Consider the following 18,998-nt stretch of genomic DNA (forward strand, 5'->3'; position numbering starts at 1 on the left):
TTAGGTGCGTAGTGGATGTAGTTTGTTGGTTTAGTCTACTATGAACTAGTTTGCTTTCTTTTGCCTTTGGGAGTAAAGCTGTTGTTGTGCCTTTGGGTCAGCTTAGGAATCCATCACTGGAACAGTGGACTTCGTAGACATTGCTGAGTCTAGATGTCCAGAAAGCTATCTTAAATAAAAAGGCAAACTTGGCTAGCTAGTTTCTGGATTTCATACTCCAAAAACCTGAACAACATTCTGTGTTAGAAAATAAGTATAGTGTTTCTGTTTTTTCTTCTGGATGATGTGTTCTATAGAAATAAGATCTTTGATCTTGTAAAAGACTGCTGCTTCTGAAAGAACTTTACTAAACCAAGAACATTCTAAATTGCATAAGCTTTTATAAACAGGGTCCGAATGTCTTAATTTGACATTGAAATGTTTTCTTGTAACTTTTTTCCCTGTATAAAAATAATTTTATATCAGTTTTCTCTACTGGCAGACCAGCCACTACAATATTGAGAAAGTATTTCCCTCACAAAAATAGTCACTTGGGATGAAATATTGAATTCTTTGTTTCCACATCTGCCTTCCTCCATCTGCATCCATTCCCCCGCTATTTTAATTCAGCTTTTGTAACTGTTTTTCTTCTCATTTTCTACTCTACCCAGTTTAGGATAATGTCCTTTCGGTAGCCTCTGTTAGAGGCTTCAGAGCTGCTGTGTATTGCCACTGAAACAGGCTTTCCCCAAGAGATATGTCTTTGGGTATAGCTTTGATCTGTAGGTCTCTGCTCTAGAAATCCTGTTAGAACTGCATGGTAGCCTCAGGATTTGTCCATTTCAATTCCCTACCTCCCCCAAAGCCACGAGGTGGCAGCAGCATCCCAAAGTTCAGTGTGGCTGCCGCACTGGGCCTGGTCATCGCACAAAGGAGCGAAGAACGGAGAAGGCGTTGGGAAATAAGGACGGTCAGAAAAAAAATGCTTCTCTGGAAAGGGGACCGGGGGAAAGGCGGCTTTGACTTGTTTTGAACCCTAGTTTCATGCATTTTGATGAAAAATTTTCAAGAATTCTACTTTTTAAAAGAGAAAAATGCTGAGGAGCTATTAGCGGAACCCTGCTAAAGTATACATAATTTTTCTTAAATGTTATGCCACACAGTTTTGTTTACTTTCTGAAAAATGCAGAGAGGGACTGACACAGGTCACTTGTTTTTCCTTGTGCCTACTAGGATCTGGGTGCAGGTCCCCGCATGGTTATACATGTCATGTGTTACTTTTATTCCCTAGAGGTTTTTTTCCTTGCTACAGAAATACTGCGTGGGAATACTTAGGATGAATGCCAGAGTCTTGCAGTGAGTGCCAAAACTGGCACAGCTTTTTTAATCAGGAGAATTGGATTAAATTTACTACTGTGCAAAGTGCTAGCCCAAGTCCTAGTCTGAATTATGAAGGCACATGTGGGCCTTGTGAGGTTGTTAGCCCGCCTGCGGAGGTTAATTTTATTCTTTGTGCAGTGAAATAATGGGAAGGTACATTGTACAAAGCCCAGCTTGCTGCTGCTCTTGGATCTAATAAATGAAGATATCAGTAGCATACATAATTTCAATTAGACAATGTGCTGATTAAAAGTCAAAAGAGCTGTAATAAGTATTTTCTAATGTAGCAAAATATCATTTAATTTCATATGCATTGTACAAAATTCCATGATAATTTTTCCTCCCTCCTATTTTTTATTAGTCCTCTAGCTATTTGGCAAAAAGATTTGTAATGTTTATATTACAGATACTTGTAGTAGCTTATCTTTGAAAAATCTTTCCTCATACTATTACAGCTTTTAATATTTATTCATTTTCTTTTCTTACGCAGGAAAACTGCAAGAAACTTCAACCAACCTATGTGCAAAGCTGCCAAGACAACTGTGGTAGAGGTAAGGAATTGAAACATAGTTAAGTTCTACACCCCTGTAGTCAACAACTCCTTTTGTTTTGCATGGCAGAGTTCTCATTTTCGTGTCTTATTGGGGAATTTCATACCAGGGACAGTGGTCTAACCTGTCTGCTTGGGTTCCCTACTCCTTACTCTATGCTTTTAGTGATTATTTCACTATGACTCCTCAGTTTATTACTGTTCATCTGATCCTGGCCAGGACTTCGTGTTCGCTGTGATCAGCCTTTGAAAGGGAAACATGGCAACAGCCTTCACATTTGTTAAATAAAATAATATACGGATGAAAGAAGAAACAGGAGGCTTAGGCTGTCGTTGAGAAGATTCATGTAAGACCTTATGCAAAACTTCCTTATAAGTACATAATAACATAAACTGGGCAAATCTTGGAGCTACCACTGTTGTGGTCTCTGAAATTTAATTAATTACATAAATACCAGTCCAGAATGGAGTACAGACATTTCGTTATGTCTTGAGAAAGAGGATGGACTAGATGATCTAGAAATTTCTTCCAATATTTTTGTCCTTTTTCCTTGTCTAAAATGGTAATGTTTAAAAACATGGAGCTGCCTACACTGGAAATATATTGGTGACTGGAGAGTTGTTAAGGCATAGCAATATCTAAAAGACAAACTACTCTATTAGCTTTTTTGTCACTCTCTGTTAAGTTTTTTTATATGCCTAATAGAAGCTAAATATGGTTTAACAGCAAGATCAAGACACGCTCTTATAGTGTATTTCTAGTAAATTCTAAATGGAAGAGTCTTGTGTTCCTTCAGGGTTTTTGTTTGGGAGCTGGGTTTTTTAGATTTTTTTGGGTTTTTTTTTGTAAAGTCTTATATGGAAAATATTTTTATTATATAAACATCTCTGGATAATACATTTGGGAACTTCAGTTATTTATTTGTGTATTGCAGAACCACAGCAAAAAATACCATGGAATTTTTCACATGCCTTACAATGACAATTTGTCAACAGTACATGAGTTTTCTTAGTTGTTTTTCAGGAAAGGTTTAAAATATTTTTCCATTTAAAAATGAAATAAAGAATCTTTCATCAATCCCTTTCCTTCTAGTCACTTGTCCTTCATACTTTGTTCATTCTGGCATTTAGAGAAGTAGATCAAAGCCTTCCACCTACATTCCATCTCATTCTCTCTTTCTGCTCTTCTATCCACATGTGATAGGGTAGAATTTTCTTGTCAGTGAGCAGCAATTATGTGATATCCTTCTTCCTATAATTCCACTTAACAGTCTTTAGTAGATCTGCTGTGAACTGTGTCCATCGTGAGTCTTGTTGCATTTTCAATACTATTTAAAAACTGACAAACATTTTGCAAGATGGCACATTAGTATTACTTTACAACTCTAGTTTTTTATGGGCAAATTAATGGGTGAAGAAACATAACGAGAGATTTAGGACAAATAGATATTTTGAGCCAAATGCAATGCCTCATTGCCTTAACTTTTGTGTGTCTTTCTCCCAAATAGGAATTCAGAATGTTGTCCTTGCATTTAAGAGTTCAAACTCAGGGAATCGGAAAGAGATATCTCAATATGGCATCTAGTACATCCTTAGTAATGAGCCTGAAAGTGTCTAGAGCTAATCACTAGGGAACTGAGCCAACTGAAAAGAGTTTTGCCTGACTCCTTAGTTAATGTTGTTCAAGGCTGAAGGGTGAAATTCTCGATCCCACTTGCAAGGAGATGAAGAAAGTTTGTGTACAGTAGTAATTCAGACACTGTTTTGGCAGCAGGGATTTCTGAATTCTGGTATCTGTTTCCAGCTGTGTTTCTGTTTTTCACCTACTGACCATTTAACTTAACTTAAGTAGACAGTCCTAGAAGTAGAGACTTGAAGCCATCTCTGCTCCTTTCCATTAACCTAGCTACAGGTCAGACTTGTCTTCAGAGCCATGCAGTGATTAATTGGGATTGGCAGGATTGTAGTTTCTCAGTCTGTCACTCCAATCCTGATTTTGATTGTGGAACTTTTTACCTGTTATGCAACCAGACTTAACGCTGCCAACATCTGCTTCGGTAGCATGAAGTACCAAGCTGAGGCAGGTAACTAGCAAAAAATTAGAGGTATATCCCTCTGTATTTCTGATTTTTGAGTTGTTGAAAATTTTCCTTTAAAATGAAGGCTTTAAATACACAGAAGAAGAGAGTTGTCGTTCCTTGTAGCTATTCTGATGGGTTATTTATTTCTCTTTTCTGCTTATTTGTATACATCTAGTTTTATCCAGACCTTTAAAAGCAATCTCTCTCTGAACATAGCTTGAATTTTGGAAGATAGGTTTAATCAGAAAGTTATCCTGCCTTGCCTTGATGCAAACAAAACAAAGAGATGGAAAACCCGTCCTTCTGTTTGTGCTTGTCCCAGTGGTTAATCACTCTAACCAGTATAAATATGTCTTTTTACTGTAATTAGTTTGGCTTTGGGTTCCATCCAGTGCTTTTACTTGCTTCTGCTAGATTAAAAACCTTTCTGAAATTGGCATTTCCTTCCCACTGAGTGACTTCCCAATGCTGTTGACATGATGAACAGATTGAGGTCTTAATGATTCTAACTGTAAGACATTTTCTTCAGCTCTTCTATCCTTTTTATGTCCATGTCCTTCTCACTCTGTTTTTTTTCTGAAACTTCACAACTGTGACCAACTATAATATCTTCAGCATTATAACATTGCTGCCACTAATGTCACCTGAAAAGCAGAGTTACTCTTTGGTCTTGCTGCTTCCTTGTTTGCATAGCCATACCCTTTGCTGCTTATTATACAGGAGGTCCTACAGCGTTAGTTGCTTATACCTTGTTGATCCGTGTCTGGCATACTTCAGAAAAAGTGTAATCACTGTTTTCCAACATGCATTCTGTAAGTATGGCCCGTATTTATTGATCACAGATGTCTAGCTTTGTGTTTTGCTATGAAACTTATGTTTTAATAGACCCAGTTTACATGTTGTGTCTGATACTACTGCTTCCTCCTCAGGATTTATTATTTTGCCAATCTTTCCCCAGATTTGTAGTAGTTTGTGATCATCGATAAAAATACAGAATAGTACTTGGCATAGTAAGATCCATACTGAGGGAAATATAAACTACTGGAAACCCAATCTCAAGGTATCTGTGAATTTGGTGAAAGTGGGAAGTGCGCTGGGAATCAATTGCATTTGTTAACCTGTTAATATTTGTTAACTGCATTTGTTAACCTGAGAAGCTGTGAAATCTCCTAACGTGCATACACAATAAAAGACTTTTTTCTTTAATGTATTAAAGCTGCTGTTCTCTAGTTAAAGTCAGTGTGGCATTTTACATTCTCTTAGCTGAATATATTCACAGACACTTATTTTTTGTAACAATTCAGAGGTGGGAGAACTTGGCAGCAGCTGCAGATGTGTATGATAAGAGTACAGACAAAAAATGCCCGCCTCACAAAACCACAAGCTGATAGCTATAGCTTGCTTAAAAACTCTCCTGTGTTGTGAGGAGTGAGGCTGGTCTGTGTAGAGGGGCCTCTGAAGGAGGAAGAAGTCAGGCTGTACCGTTACCAGATATGTCTGTGGCACACAGCGTAGATTTACTGATTTTTAAAATTCCCCCGGAACAAACTTCAGTTTAAAGTATCTGACACTCAGCCTTGTTTATTTTGGTTAGGCAAATGGCCAAAAGTAGCTGTTCAGTACTGTTTTCGGGATCAGAAATACACTGTAAACTTCTAATGAAAAAAAAGAGGTGTTCACTGACCTGCAAAAATATTTTGAACGTTGCATGCATTTCTTTTGTTTGTCTAGGTGAGAGGAAGTAGAACCTGCTAATGTTCACAATAGTAAGGATGTATGCCAAGGCACAGATAACTGTCTGTAAAGATCCAGCTGTGCTGAGTCCAGTGGAATTTCTACTTTAATTTAAAGATGACCAGTATTAAAGGTCAAAAAGAAGTTTTCAACTGAGTTGCATGATCCTTGTTATTTGGAAGGTAATAATAGTCCAGTATTGGCAGCATTAGTTAGTTTGGCTTTATCTAGATGTAAAAGCAAAATGATGCAGGAGTTTATTTGGTTTTTAGTTCTTCTACAGTGTTGCATTTAGAAGTTCTCTGCTTATCTGCATCTCACTTCATCTTGCAGGACTTGCAGGAGTTTAGTATGCAGTCAGAGCTGTAGCTTTGTTTGGACATGAGCCCTCATGCACGCACTCGGCCCGAGGCTTTCAGCTGATTTTCAGATCTATAAACACTTCTCTGTTCCTATTGCAAAGATGGGAGAGTCAGGAAATCAGCCGATCTAAAAGGAACTCAGCCATCACAAATTATATACGAGCCACCATCCCTTGCAAAGGTGCAGAGGAAGGCTTGGCATGTGAAGAAGCTTGAGGGCTGTGTGGTCTTATGTATGTGGGTGGTACCATTTCCAATGCTTTCCATTGAATGAAGGACATGTCTGCTGAATTCAGCAGGAAGCACTGCTGTCAGGCCCCTCAACAGATGCATTGAATTGTGTGATGGGAAGGGGAAGCGAAATGTGTAGCAGCTCGGAGTTGGAGGGAGGCCTCCTGGATAAGAGCCCAGGCTGCTAGGGCAAGGGCTGTCATGCTAGGACACTTCCCAAGATGTGCATCTTCCTGTAGAGGCACCTGTGAGTGCAGCCCCGCCGGGAGGGACAGCTTTTGGTGGTGACACCTCTTTTTTGGAGATAATCGAGGCAACTCAAAGCCACGGGAAAAACCATGGTGTGACCTTGCCACATGTGGGTGTCATGACAGCACAGGAGAGATAAAGGGTGATCCAGGCTTGAGATCCTGCTGTCTTAACCATCTGTAACAGCCTCAAATGCCCCTGAGCTGTTGTCTGTTTTCTTGCCATTGTTATTCTCTGCTGTGAGACCTACTGAATACTCGTCCCTGGTGAAGTGGTTTGAGATCTCAGCCATTTCCATGATGTAAGTGTTTGATAGTGATAACAGTCAATATGTTTAGAAATATTTATTGACTGGCTGTTTGAATATCCAGTTTGAATAATTTTCTTGTTCAAATTGCAGAGGATGGCTAAATATATCTCCCCGTGTAAACAGCATTTCCACCTCAAATAATATCAGGGGAGGAAAAAAGAGAGTGTACTTTCTCATAAAAATGCATTAAATAAAAATCATTAAACCCTGCATTTTATCTCTGGTTGCCTAGTAACAACACAAGCCACGTCAGTGGGCGCCATTATCTCAGGTACAATGAACTGTGCTGCACTAAGGGACAGAAGCAGACTGAAATAAGCTATTTGTATCCTGTTATCTGTGCTAAATCATGGCATTGTGTTTTATTAAGGAAACTGGAAAATGAACCTTTTTTTTTTTGATGTCTATTCCTCCAAGTGCTTTAACAACGGCAAAACTTTCCTCAGGCGCATAGCTCTGTTGTGAGGAATTCTTTAAGGTTTTTGCACAATGACAGTTTACTGTAACATGCCTGTAAGTACTATTTTAAAGTGGAAAAATAATCTAAAAGATGCTCCAGCCGTGGAGCTTGATACTGAACCCCAGTACAGGGAGCAGTTTGGTTTTGGGGTGAGCACAGACTTTGCATTAGGATGTGTTTCCTAACAACAGATCAGGATTTGAGGCCAAGAAGGATACAGAATTGAGGTCCTTCTGTGCAAATGCTGTAAGCACTCAGCTGTTGTGTTGCTATGGACTTTTTTGATATTGTTTAATTGCTCAGTGATGACTCTGTGTGCGCTCAGGGAATGGTTGCTGAAGGGGTGTCCCAGGGATCTGCGGTGAGGGAATGTTTGAGAATCCCATTTGGCACAGGATGGACACCTTAACCTGCAGCTTTTGGCACAAGTGACAGTAGAATTCTAGTTGGCATAATATATTAGTATAATATATGCAAAATGTATATGTTATAAATATATATTACTAGCCTAAGTATGGAAGTCTTAGCATCTTAAACATTTAGGTGGTTAGTCAGTGCTTTTGATTGTATGGTTGGATTTACATGCCTAGTTTTTGGCTAAATCCTGAATCTACTTTTGGATCTGAATTTAGACAACCAATTGTAGAGTGTAGATATTACAATATCCTTTCCCAAAGGAACCTTAGATGAAAGGTTTGAGTGAGTGCTTGCAGGAGAGTAACTATGAAATGTAAGCTCATGATCCTCAGAAAGCATAGAAGGGAAAACAGCAAAATACCAAGAATGCCTCTTAGGAAGACTGATTTTGTGACCTCAGAGACTTTGTAGATGAAGGCTTCTGGGAGGTATAGCTAAGAAGTGAAGTTAGGGAAAGACTGTGTTTAGAGCTTGAGAATAAACTTTTCCAGCATGGAAAAAGCATTGGAAGAGCAGTCGGAGTTTGACCTTAATCACAATCATTGCAATCTCACACATATAAAAGAAAAATGACAGAAAGTGAGACCAAGGTCAGATGTCTGAGGCTTAGCATTACAAACCCCGAACAAACAAAAAAGCTTAAGCACATAGGAGCAAACTCGGGAATCTCCTGAGGAGAAACTCAGTACAAAATAAAGAAGACTCGTAAGTAGCAAGAAATTTTTCTAAGAGTACATACATAGTGAGCTGGGAGACCAAGGTACTTCCCTGGTCAATGAAGAAAGAAAAAATACCAATGGAGAGTACAAAGAAGGCTGAATTGTTTAATGCCTTTTCTGCTTCAGTATCTAGCAATGCTAAAAAGCAGTTTGGTGGCTATTATGGCGCCAGTCATAAATGGTTAAAGAACAAGTCAGAGAAGGATTGGAATTGAAATCCAGGAACTACTAGTACTGATTTGGAAAAGCAGCTGCTAGAAACATTTCCACATGATTGCCACAGTAATTTTAGTTTGCCAAAAAGAAGCCCGCCCCCAGACTTGAGTGCTCTTTTGTTGTTTTTATTTCCCTTCTTTGTATTTGATTCCTTGTTTCTGTGTGTGCATGTGTTTACTAAAAGACAGAACAGAAAAAGAAAACATTTTTACAGCTATTGTGCAGACCATCTTATGATGATTTGAAAAGCACTGGAATAGACTGGGCTAGAAGGGAGTTCATAAGGTAGTTTGTTTTACATTTAGTTAACATGCTTCTGATTTTCAGGGGAATAAACTTCTTTAATAGTTAGTTGTGTGTTTTGATTGGTTCTTTTGTGTTTTGGTTTGTTTTTTTTTTTTTTTTGCTTTTCCGCTATATATAAGCTCGAATTATGTGGGTTCGGATTTGGCACTTCATTGCTAGAGTAGTGGATGTCAAGTGGTTAAAATTCATAGCAGATCAAATTGCTGACTGCTGTTCACATAGTTTTACCTACACGCAACATTGTGCTGGAAGATTTGAATTTGTTTTCCTTTTATCTTTCTTTTATATTTTATTCCTTTCTAAGTTGATACTTTCCTGAATGAGTATCACATGCTTTCTCAGCATTCTGCTCCAGAAGTTCATTGCAGATGTGAATATAATCTTCAGTGGAAAAAAATCCTTTTATCCTTGTCACATATGTTATGAACAAATATGACATTCAAAAAGAACAAGCTAAAGCAAGTCCATGGTTGATCAGTAGATACTGCAGATTGCCAGGAAGTCAGTGTGCTGGGGAAATGATGGAAAGCCTCTGTTTGCTCCTAAAGCTAAATTTAGGGGTTTTTTTTATAACAATTTGTAGAAAGCCCGATATACTGTGCATTTTAAGTGTATTTCATTAACAGTATCATGTCCTGTATCATGCGAATTTGAAAATTAGTAGGATTTAAAATATGCTAGATGTAACTTTTCATTGTACATGCCAATACGTACAATAAATTAATGATAATTCTTACGCCCTGCTTTGTGTGTAAGATGCATTAACCAATCAATAATATTTCAGTTTTGGCATATTGAATCACACATGATTATATCACTGAAAAGATGTTGTAGAGTTTTAGGCATGATTCAAGGAATTTATATGCATATATACCTTTATTTATGTGTCTTAAAGCAATAATTTTCTTCTGTGCTATTAATAAATTTTTGTCATTTCTGATGGAGATTTCTAGTACAAAATGAGAAAGATTTGACATTCAAACTGAAAATCTTACAAACAATTCACAAGGTGAGTAATTGTCCACTGACATGAAACAAATGCATTTTTTCAGGTGGTCAAAATACTGAGATTTGAAAAGCTGCAGCCTTGTAACTATTGCTGCAGTGAGAATTTTTGAGTAACCATTTGAATTAGTAGCAGTAGATGTTAGTCTTCTCTTGCAGCCTCGTTCCTTGCAAATGCTATAGAATAGAATTATTCAGTGAAGAAAGTGAGGAGTTAAAGAAAAGTAAAGTCTGTCTTGACTTCAAATCATACTGATTTTTTCAGGCTACAGAAGATGGTAAAAGAATGGATGAGGAACATAGAGTAGTTTTCTATTTCTCTCTCCCAGACAGTTTCCTGGTGTTTATTTGAAAGTTGCCTAGTCTTCCATTTTTTTCCAAAACTGTGTTAAATTGCATTACAGAAAACCTGCATTCATGAAGTCCAGTGCATGGACATGCACTCCCATTGATGCCCCCATAAATTAGATACAAAATTCCTTAGTTTGGTGTTGTGATTAAGCAACTTCATGTTTCAACATATGTTTTGTTTTGTTTTGTTTTTATTATAGAAAGGCACATTTGTCTTTTTTGTTAGCCTTTGGAATAAGTCAAATTTATTATATCAGGTTTTTTCTTCTTGTTGAAAGAAGCGGGGAAAAGCAAAGAGGAGAGCTGGCATATATTCCTGGACAAAATGGGGGAGGTATGTACCCGATTGGCTCTGTAAACAATGTGCTAAGGAGCACTTGTGCCCCCCAGGGTATCAAAGTGCTTGTGCCCCCAGGCTATCGAAGTGCTGAATTTCTCAAACACTCTGAGCATCAAGAGCTGCAAATGAAGATACAAACAAATCTAGCAATTAGTTTTTTAAGTAAACTAAATTTCTCACTAAAAGTAGTTTCAGGTACCAGTTTTTTCCCACAGTACCTTCAAAATATACACTTGCATTTTTATGCCAAAATTTTTGTGTATTTGAATTCCAGGCTGATGGAAGTTATACTGGTGTCTCATGGTTCTCCCTTGTTCTTTTAAATGAATTAGGCAAGTTCTTATGCACCTTTGTTTCTGTTACTCTGTACTATTGGGGTTTTTTGGTGATTTTTTTTTTTTTAGTTGTGTATTGTGAAGTGTCTTGTAGCTTTTGTAACATGTTGGGATGAGGCCAGCTGAGAAACAGGCTTCCTAGCTTGGACAGCAGCACATTCTTGATGCTGTGGTATTTGGTCACTTCCTGTAAGGCGTTTAGGAGGGGTGATGTGCTTTGTGTTTGTCTTTGCCCCTAGCAATTAGAAAAGACACCTGTCCCCCCATGCATATCGAAGTAGACCACCCTTTGTTTTTCCTGCGCTATGTATGCATTCAGTTTCTCCTGGTGTTCATGCATCGAGAAGACCTATTTTAAAATGGTTTTGGTCTTAAATTCTGCAGAAACGTGATGGTAGCTATGCTTCATTCATTTAAAATTAGAACTAATTTGGGATTTTAAGAAACTCAACATTTAAGGGACTATATTGAACTATCATGCAAGTAGAAATGAGTTGCTGTTTCTGATGGATTCCATCAGGTTCCATCAAGGTTGAACATAAGCTAATCAAATGTATCTGATTTAGAAGTCTGCCAGGAGGCTTCTGGGAAAGAGGAGAACCAGATGAGTTACCTGATGTTGGCTACCCAAGCACCCACTTCAAGACATCGTCTAGGCTTTCAGACACGAGAAGAACAAAAATTGCTAATATGAATGTGAAGGTTTCTGAGAGTGCTGAATTTTTCTTTTGACAGTTCAGAGGAATCAAAGACAGCAAAAAACCCTATCATTAACATATTCCTATTTTGAGGGGGCTGTGGAGGGAAGGGTTAAAAAATGAAACAAACAGCATATTAAAAAAACCAACAGTTTAAATAAGTTGCATGAGAGTTCTTTGGGGAATTTTAAGCCAATTGGTATTGGCTTAATGTGCTTCAGTGGTTATTCCCCCTGATTAATAAATACAGAGACAGAATAGAAAACTTGGTATGATCAGGAGATTAGAGGTCATACTTGTTATGACTTTGGATGCCAGATGTGCTAAAGACAATTTTTCACCATTGCTAGAGGGAAAGAAATCAGAATTTCCTCATTAGGCTGCGATAAGCAAAAACTTTTTTGTTTTTATGGTGTGAAGGACTGATTTAACATGTTTCTGTCAGCTTCAGTGTCAAATTTCTGGCTCTGTGAAGCACTTTATTCTTGTTTTTTATTTGCATGCATATCTCGTGCTCTCCTTTACAGGCAGCTTTCAGGAAGGATAATGATTAATTGTAAGAAAAGTTTCATTTTTCTTAAAATTTGTTGCTTACAATCTCTTGATACCCACATTCTTGTGGTTTCTGATTAGTCTGTCGAAAATGTCTAAGTGGCATGACATACCACCATCAGTTGTTTTCTTTCTTCCAGTTCTTTCCTTGAAAAATACTCTGACTACCTTCTTCCTTCACACTGCAGAAAAGTTTTATTGATCTTGAATATTTTGGGGTTTGCTATGATTTTGAAGGTGAAATGGACCACACTGATCCCTCATTGAGAAAGAGAAAGTGGTAACATGAAGTAGTTTTCAGAAATCTTTGTAAATTGAATGTCTGAAATACGGAGTATAACTAATACGTGTGTGCACATAAAGTGCCATTTTGAGATGACGTCTTTTCATTGCCTATGTTGAAATACCTGAGGGGTTTCTTTTTAGTTCTCTGAGAGAACCAGCAACATAATTCATTACAAAATAGCTGCTAATACCTTGATTTACCTTGGTTACCTCCCTGTATGTCTCCTGCTTATCATGTTCTCATCTGATCCTTAATTAGAGGTATTCCTTGTATTTGAGGGTAGTTTAGTTGGGCTTGCATATCTTGGAAAATACAAAGAATTCCTTCTTGGGTAGTGGAACTAAATCTTGGAATTTGTTGGTTTTTTTAATTTTTGCTTTTCAACCTGTCCCTTCTGTACTTAAATTCCTCTTAGTTAATTTTTGAAAGTAAAGCTTAAATTTGTCTCCTGACCTTTACGTTACATTTCTTTGAATGCGTAGGAGATGAGATCTCCTTCAGTCTCTTTTCATTTGTCATTTCTGTGATGTGAGTAAGAAAATAGAATCTTTTGTTGAGATTAAAGCAAATTTCTTTTCATATTTTGATTATTCTTGATAATATATGAATAATTTTAGTAAAAAATGTCAGTTACTTAGTTTTACCTTCTAATCAGTTCAAAGGCTTTCAGTCTAACACATTTTGAAATTAAGCAATGAAGTACAGGAATAATGTATTTAAAGCAATGTACATTTTGTTTGCAAAAATATTAAATTATGTCATTCCAGTGTAGTTAATATTGTTAGCAGCTATTCTGTTCTGGAGTGGAAGTGTTTGAGATGTGGTCAGTTACCTTATTCAGCAGATGTACCTAGTACAGCTTAAGCAGGTTCTTTTGCCATTAGCTAGCCCTTGACAAATTAAGACTTTGTTCATGGATTCTGGGGTTTTTGTTTGTTTTCTTCTGGTGCTTCTCCCATTATTTTAATTATTTGATTGAAAAATAATTACCTAATGTAATAAAAAAAAGTATTTTCCAAAATTGCCTTTTCCAGATCTGAGAAGGCAATTTTATATGTATTCCATGTGTATGGTTATGTTTCATTTTGTTTTAAGAATTTAGGTACTGAATACAAATTGGGCACTTTATAATTAAGCCATAAGAACATAATTATGTTCCAGTTTTTGTTGTCACTACTATCATCCAGTTGAGTGTAATAAAAAAAAGCATTGAGAACTATGAAATCACCTCATTTAATCAAGAAAGCACAAGTCACAAAACCTGATCACAACGAGCATGGATTCATTGATGCCTTACATCAAAAGCACAGATTTTAAGAAGGGTTTAGGAAGCAATCACTCCTGCTGCAGGAGGCTGGGCTGGTTGGTAATACTGTGACTGGTAGATTGCTGGATCTTAAAGTAATCTCTCATACTTTTAATTCAGGTAATTTTGCAGTAGAAAAACAGTGTAAAGTCCAAATGAATGAATTTAAGGAAGCAAGAAAACAGCTATCATTTAGCACTCTCTTTTTGATGCATACAGAATTCTGAAGACCTACTTGTGGAAGTTGTGAAACAAACAATTCCGTAAATTTAATGGAGTATTTTCAGTAACCAATAATAGTTAGCAGACTTTGCTTTTTTCTTCATTATCTACTTTGTGAACATCTTGATGAAAAACCTGCAAGTTTCAGTTTATACTTGCAGAATACATTTTTACAGTACATATTTATAGGCAGAGTTGAGAGCAGGCATTTGTTAATGAACTAGCTATTCTTTTATAAAATCACTTCTATTGTGATTTAAGTGAGTCTACCTAAATGAGGGGGTTTTGGGGGGATAATAGGTCTAAAACTGCCCAGTTATAAGAAAAAAACCCAACAAGGTGAAAATACGTTGTTTTGAGAATGTTATTTTCTTAGGATTATTCCTTTGAGAAATTTCAGTGTCTTCTGACTTTGAAGATGATCTTGAAACTTAAGAATATCATGTATCCTTGCTGTGCTAAAATATGCCTAGCTTAAAAAATTCTGAAGTGTAATTCTGCGTATATGATAGAACATATCATATGTTATCATAACATATACATTTCAGAGGCTGGTGGTTAAATTTTTCATATTCTTTGATGCATGCACACAGCTTTACATATAGATAGCTTTTGCAGATAATCAAGCATGCTTCCTCTTTTCTTTGCAGTTATTATCCCAGAACTGCTATGCGTGAGTACTAGAGCAGGTAATTTAGAGCAGCCTGTTTTCTTCTTTGCTGTCAGCAGTACAGCATGGAGGAAGAGGTTAAACGCATGGAACAGCAAGGGACGGTTGGAGGAGACAGGCAGCAGGTGCAGAGAAGTGTGAGAGAAAAGATTAAGCCTGAGGCAACTAGAAGTGTAGGTAATTGAGGAGATTTAGAACAGAGAAAACAAAGGTGAAATGAGTATAATCTAGCAGGGGCTCCTAAGTTATGAGGATCTGTAGCCACATGACGAAGAACCTGGAGACAACCTAGGAGATTTATGTCAGCTTTGGTTCTCTAATGATCAGATATGACATACTGGCAACATACGTCACTGTTTTTCTTGGTGGTGTTCACGGAGGATAACAGTCTACTAGAAACCAGGAGAAAATATAAAGGTAGATAGAATCTTCATTGGTATGGAACAGGCAAATAAAGAACAGCTGTGTGCTGTTCCTGTATTGCAAAGAGAAGAACGCATTCAGTGAAATTACAAAAGATAATGAGAAATGGTTTTCATAGTAGTTAAATTGTAGAAATGCAATGATAGAGTCTTTTGAGTTTCAAGTAAACTATTTGACAAGTTCATTGTCCGTCAGAAGCTATGAAGCAAGGTGGTCTATGTCCAGCCTCTAATCGAGCATATCCTTAAACCGCATGTTTCTAGAGGCTGGGACAATATAACCAAAAGTACCATGCTGTCTTTTAAGGTCCTGTTCTTTGCCAAGAAGAAGGGTTCCTGAACTAAATGGACATTGAGTGTGACCCTGATCAGTCTTATTAGCCTAAAAGTTCTCAAATACATCTGAACTTTACAGATTTTTATTGTTCCCTTACCCCCTTAGCATGCTTATGAAGACACTTGGTCCAAGTCTGACGTGAGCATAACGTGGTGATTATTGACCAAAATGTGCCTTTATCAGACTACTTAGTAGTTGATTGCTTTTTAAAGTTGTAAAAGTCTCCTCTTCAGTATGGCTATTGACTGATTGTCATTTCATTACCACGGGAGTTTGGCAGGAGTAGAAATTTCATGGTCTGGCCGACGCTAGAGTCAGAAAAGGACCGAACTGAGCTCAGAAGATTATCTGTTTCATCTCCCTTTGTGCAGGCAGAACTCTGTTAACCTGCTTTGCTCTTTCCTGTGGCCCAGCAAGTTTGTATATTGTGTTCTTCATTTTTAGTGACCTGTTTTCAGAGTGTATTCCACTGTTTTACAATATCAAAGCCTTTTGTGAAGTTCAGTCTAAACTATTAAAATGAAGACTGAGGTTTTTTTCTTGTTCGTCATTAGCCATGGGGAATGGTTGATCACAGTTTCTGTGATCTTGAGTGAACCAGACACATACAACTTTTTCTCATAGCCCTTAGTGTGTGGGTATTTTTAATTTTTTTAACTTCTTATGATTGTATAAATGTTGCAGTGAATTTCGCAGTGACATCCTGACTCTTACAGTAGTGAACTATAGAAGTGCTCTACTGAGTTTGTCTTGAGCATCTAAGAGGCTGAATTTGATTTCATTCTTCTGTTGTTTTGGACATAGACCAGTTGTAATGTTGTGTTCTACTTATGTCGTGCTGGTTATTTTTATTATTTCAGTTTGAAGAACTGAACTGTATGAGGATAATTAACATAGTGAAGGAGAGATTTAAATAAAGCCAGTTTAAAAATAAGCTACTTAAAAATGCATAGGTTTGGTTAAGCACTCTCTCCCTCCCCATCTTTTTTTCTCTCTCACCCACTCACATGCACATTTTTGATTTTTTCCCATAATAAGGAATTATATTGCGATTTCTGGTTATAGCTTAGTTTTATGAAAACTGAGATTTTAAATTAAAACAGCTGAAAACATTTCACGTGTCATAAAGGACCTAGTTAGGCTGCAGAAATAGGTTAAAAGGTAAATACTCAAAGGAAAGGCCTTTTTATTTTCAAGTGTTTTGGCATGAATGGTTGTGTCGTTATTTCCTTGCCAATTTTTGGTCAAGAACTGGAGTTTTTTATCTTTCTTACCGGAGGTCCATAACCTTCAAGGTCCTCTTTGTCTTTCTGTAAGCCTTCGGAAATTCTGCAAGAAAACTGTAGACAAGTAGATGAATTTCCGTAAGCAAAAATAAATCAAACTACTTTACAAATGGAAAAGTAGATGTAAATTACAGAAGGAAGTGATATTGTAAAACAAGTGACCATTGATTCTATGAGTGCTGAAACCAAAAGGAATGGCAGAAGGCTCTTGTGAATCATAGCAGAGAACAGCTTTTATGTTCTGGATGTACTTGCAGATAAACCAGTATTCAGAAATGATTGAGTTTATTCATTCTGCTCCCATTGTCAGCAATCAGACAAGATCTGCAAGAACATTTATACCCAGGAAGAAAAGCAATACTGTAAAAGTCTTGAAACAATGAAAGGATTTTTGAATTGTGCATCAGAGCCTTCCCAGAAGAGGGAACTGAGCCCATATGGTCTCTTGAAGTTACTCCTTGACTTTATCTGTGTAGCAAAGATGTAAACATTTTCTATCTTCTAGCATGTTGGTAAAGTTAAGATTTAAAATGAACTCATGTGACCAAGGCAATATAAATGATACCAAAGTATTTTGATTTGCTAATTAAAAGAAGTGCAGGAGGTGGTCTGCCCTGATTATTTCGCTCTATTTTTTGCCAGACTTTGTGTCTCTTGGGTGGGATGCCATACAATGATTTTGGATGTTTACAGGGATTCTTCTGTACATGACAAAATAAAGCCTGAGGTAAGGTAAGTAGAGAGGAGAAAGAACAGAAGAATAGATAAGATGGAGAGCAGAACAGGAAGAAAACTCACACAGATCCTTTTAATTATTAATATAAATGCTCTAGTGCATGTCTGCAGGTGTTTGAGGTTTAGGCTGTGGATGTGTTACAGAAAAGACTCATAAAGGAGTATGAAACCTGAAAGAGAAGTGAATATGCCCAGCTATGGAACTATTTATTTTTGCATTATAATTCTTATCTAGAAAGGTGCTTGGGTTATGTCTTGCAGTGGTCACAGAAAGTTGCTGATTCCCATAGCCATCAGATTTCCTGGTTTCACTTCGGTTGGCACAGCTTCATCTGTGGTAGCAGTGCTGGCAATACAGATGGAGGCTGCTGGCAGCCCATCTAGAGTGTCTCAGCTGGAGTGTCACAGGTTCCTTGTGAGCAGAGTTGGGAGAGTTTGAGCAATCAAATGACATTTCTACTTCCCCTGTGCGAATTCTTTCTTTTTCATACAAGCATGCTGATTAATTTTACTTGCAGAACTGGATTATACATATTCTTAGAGCCATTACATGCAAATTTTTAATCCCTTTTCAAAATTCCATTTTATTGCTACATGGATATTTTAACATACTTAATTTTAACTAAATTTGATGCTTATTTTGCATAATGGTAGAACATAGAAATAGTGAAACACCGGTAAGAATAGTGGGGGACTGCCTGTGAGCACAAAGGTGTTCCAGTCTGCAGGGATCCTTAGGCTTATTTGACATCCCTAGGACAAAATACATACTGTGTTATGTGCATGTAGGATAATATACTGAAATAATAAATAATTATGTTGATGGTTCTTGTGAGTAAAAGCTATCATGCTGACTGATGTTTCCAAAGAGATAAAATACTAACCAATTAAGGGAATGGGGTAGCTAATAACAAAATCCAACAATTTATTGTTGGATAAATTATTTATTCTGTGTATTCTGTGGGGGGGAGGATAGCTTGTCAAGCTTTCCGACAGCATAATTCTGTTGAAGTTAGTTGAATTGTGCCAGCAAAGGTTTTGGTTTTATAATGTGAGCTACTGCAGCAAATAAATGTAGTTCTTTTATGAGAAAGTTCAAATCAGTAGCAATTAGTATTCCCTAGGCCTAATTTTCCACCTGATAAGTGAAGACAAATGCAATTAGAAAAGGTGAATTTTAGAATTCTGCTGGTGGCAGATCATCTGCTTGCGTATGGCTTCGTTGAAAAGTCTTGTCTCCTGTTTCGCCTCCCTTTTGAGCATGTTCTGATGGTAGTCACTGCACCGAGACTGCAGTGTGCTTCAGCTGCCTGCTTCAGGATGTTTTCATTTTACCCTGTATTTGACCTGGTCTCTGTAATTTTAAAATTCATGTATAAAATAATAAACTTAAAGTGAGATAGGGCATGGATGCGATTGCACCCTTTTTTCCCTGAATATAGTAGTCTGAATTTTTAAA

General features: G+C 37.2%; 1 protein-coding gene across 1 annotated transcript in view; it reads left to right on the plus strand.

Annotated features, from left to right (window-relative positions):
* OXCT1 (3-oxoacid CoA-transferase 1) overlaps nucleotides 1-18,998 on the plus strand; it is an 89,847-nt gene that overhangs the window by 27,815 nt on the left and 43,034 nt on the right. The window contains exon 7 of the mRNA XM_063319478.1: nucleotides 1,850-1,910. Coding sequence (XP_063175548.1) covers nucleotides 1,850-1,910 — 61 coding nt within the window. The remainder of the gene's footprint in view (nucleotides 1-1,849; nucleotides 1,911-18,998) is intronic.

The sequence above is a fragment of the Chroicocephalus ridibundus genome, chromosome Z, assembly GCF_963924245.1.
Source record: "Chroicocephalus ridibundus chromosome Z, bChrRid1.1, whole genome shotgun sequence".
NCBI classification, from domain to species: Eukaryota; Metazoa; Chordata; class Aves; order Charadriiformes; family Laridae; genus Chroicocephalus; species Chroicocephalus ridibundus.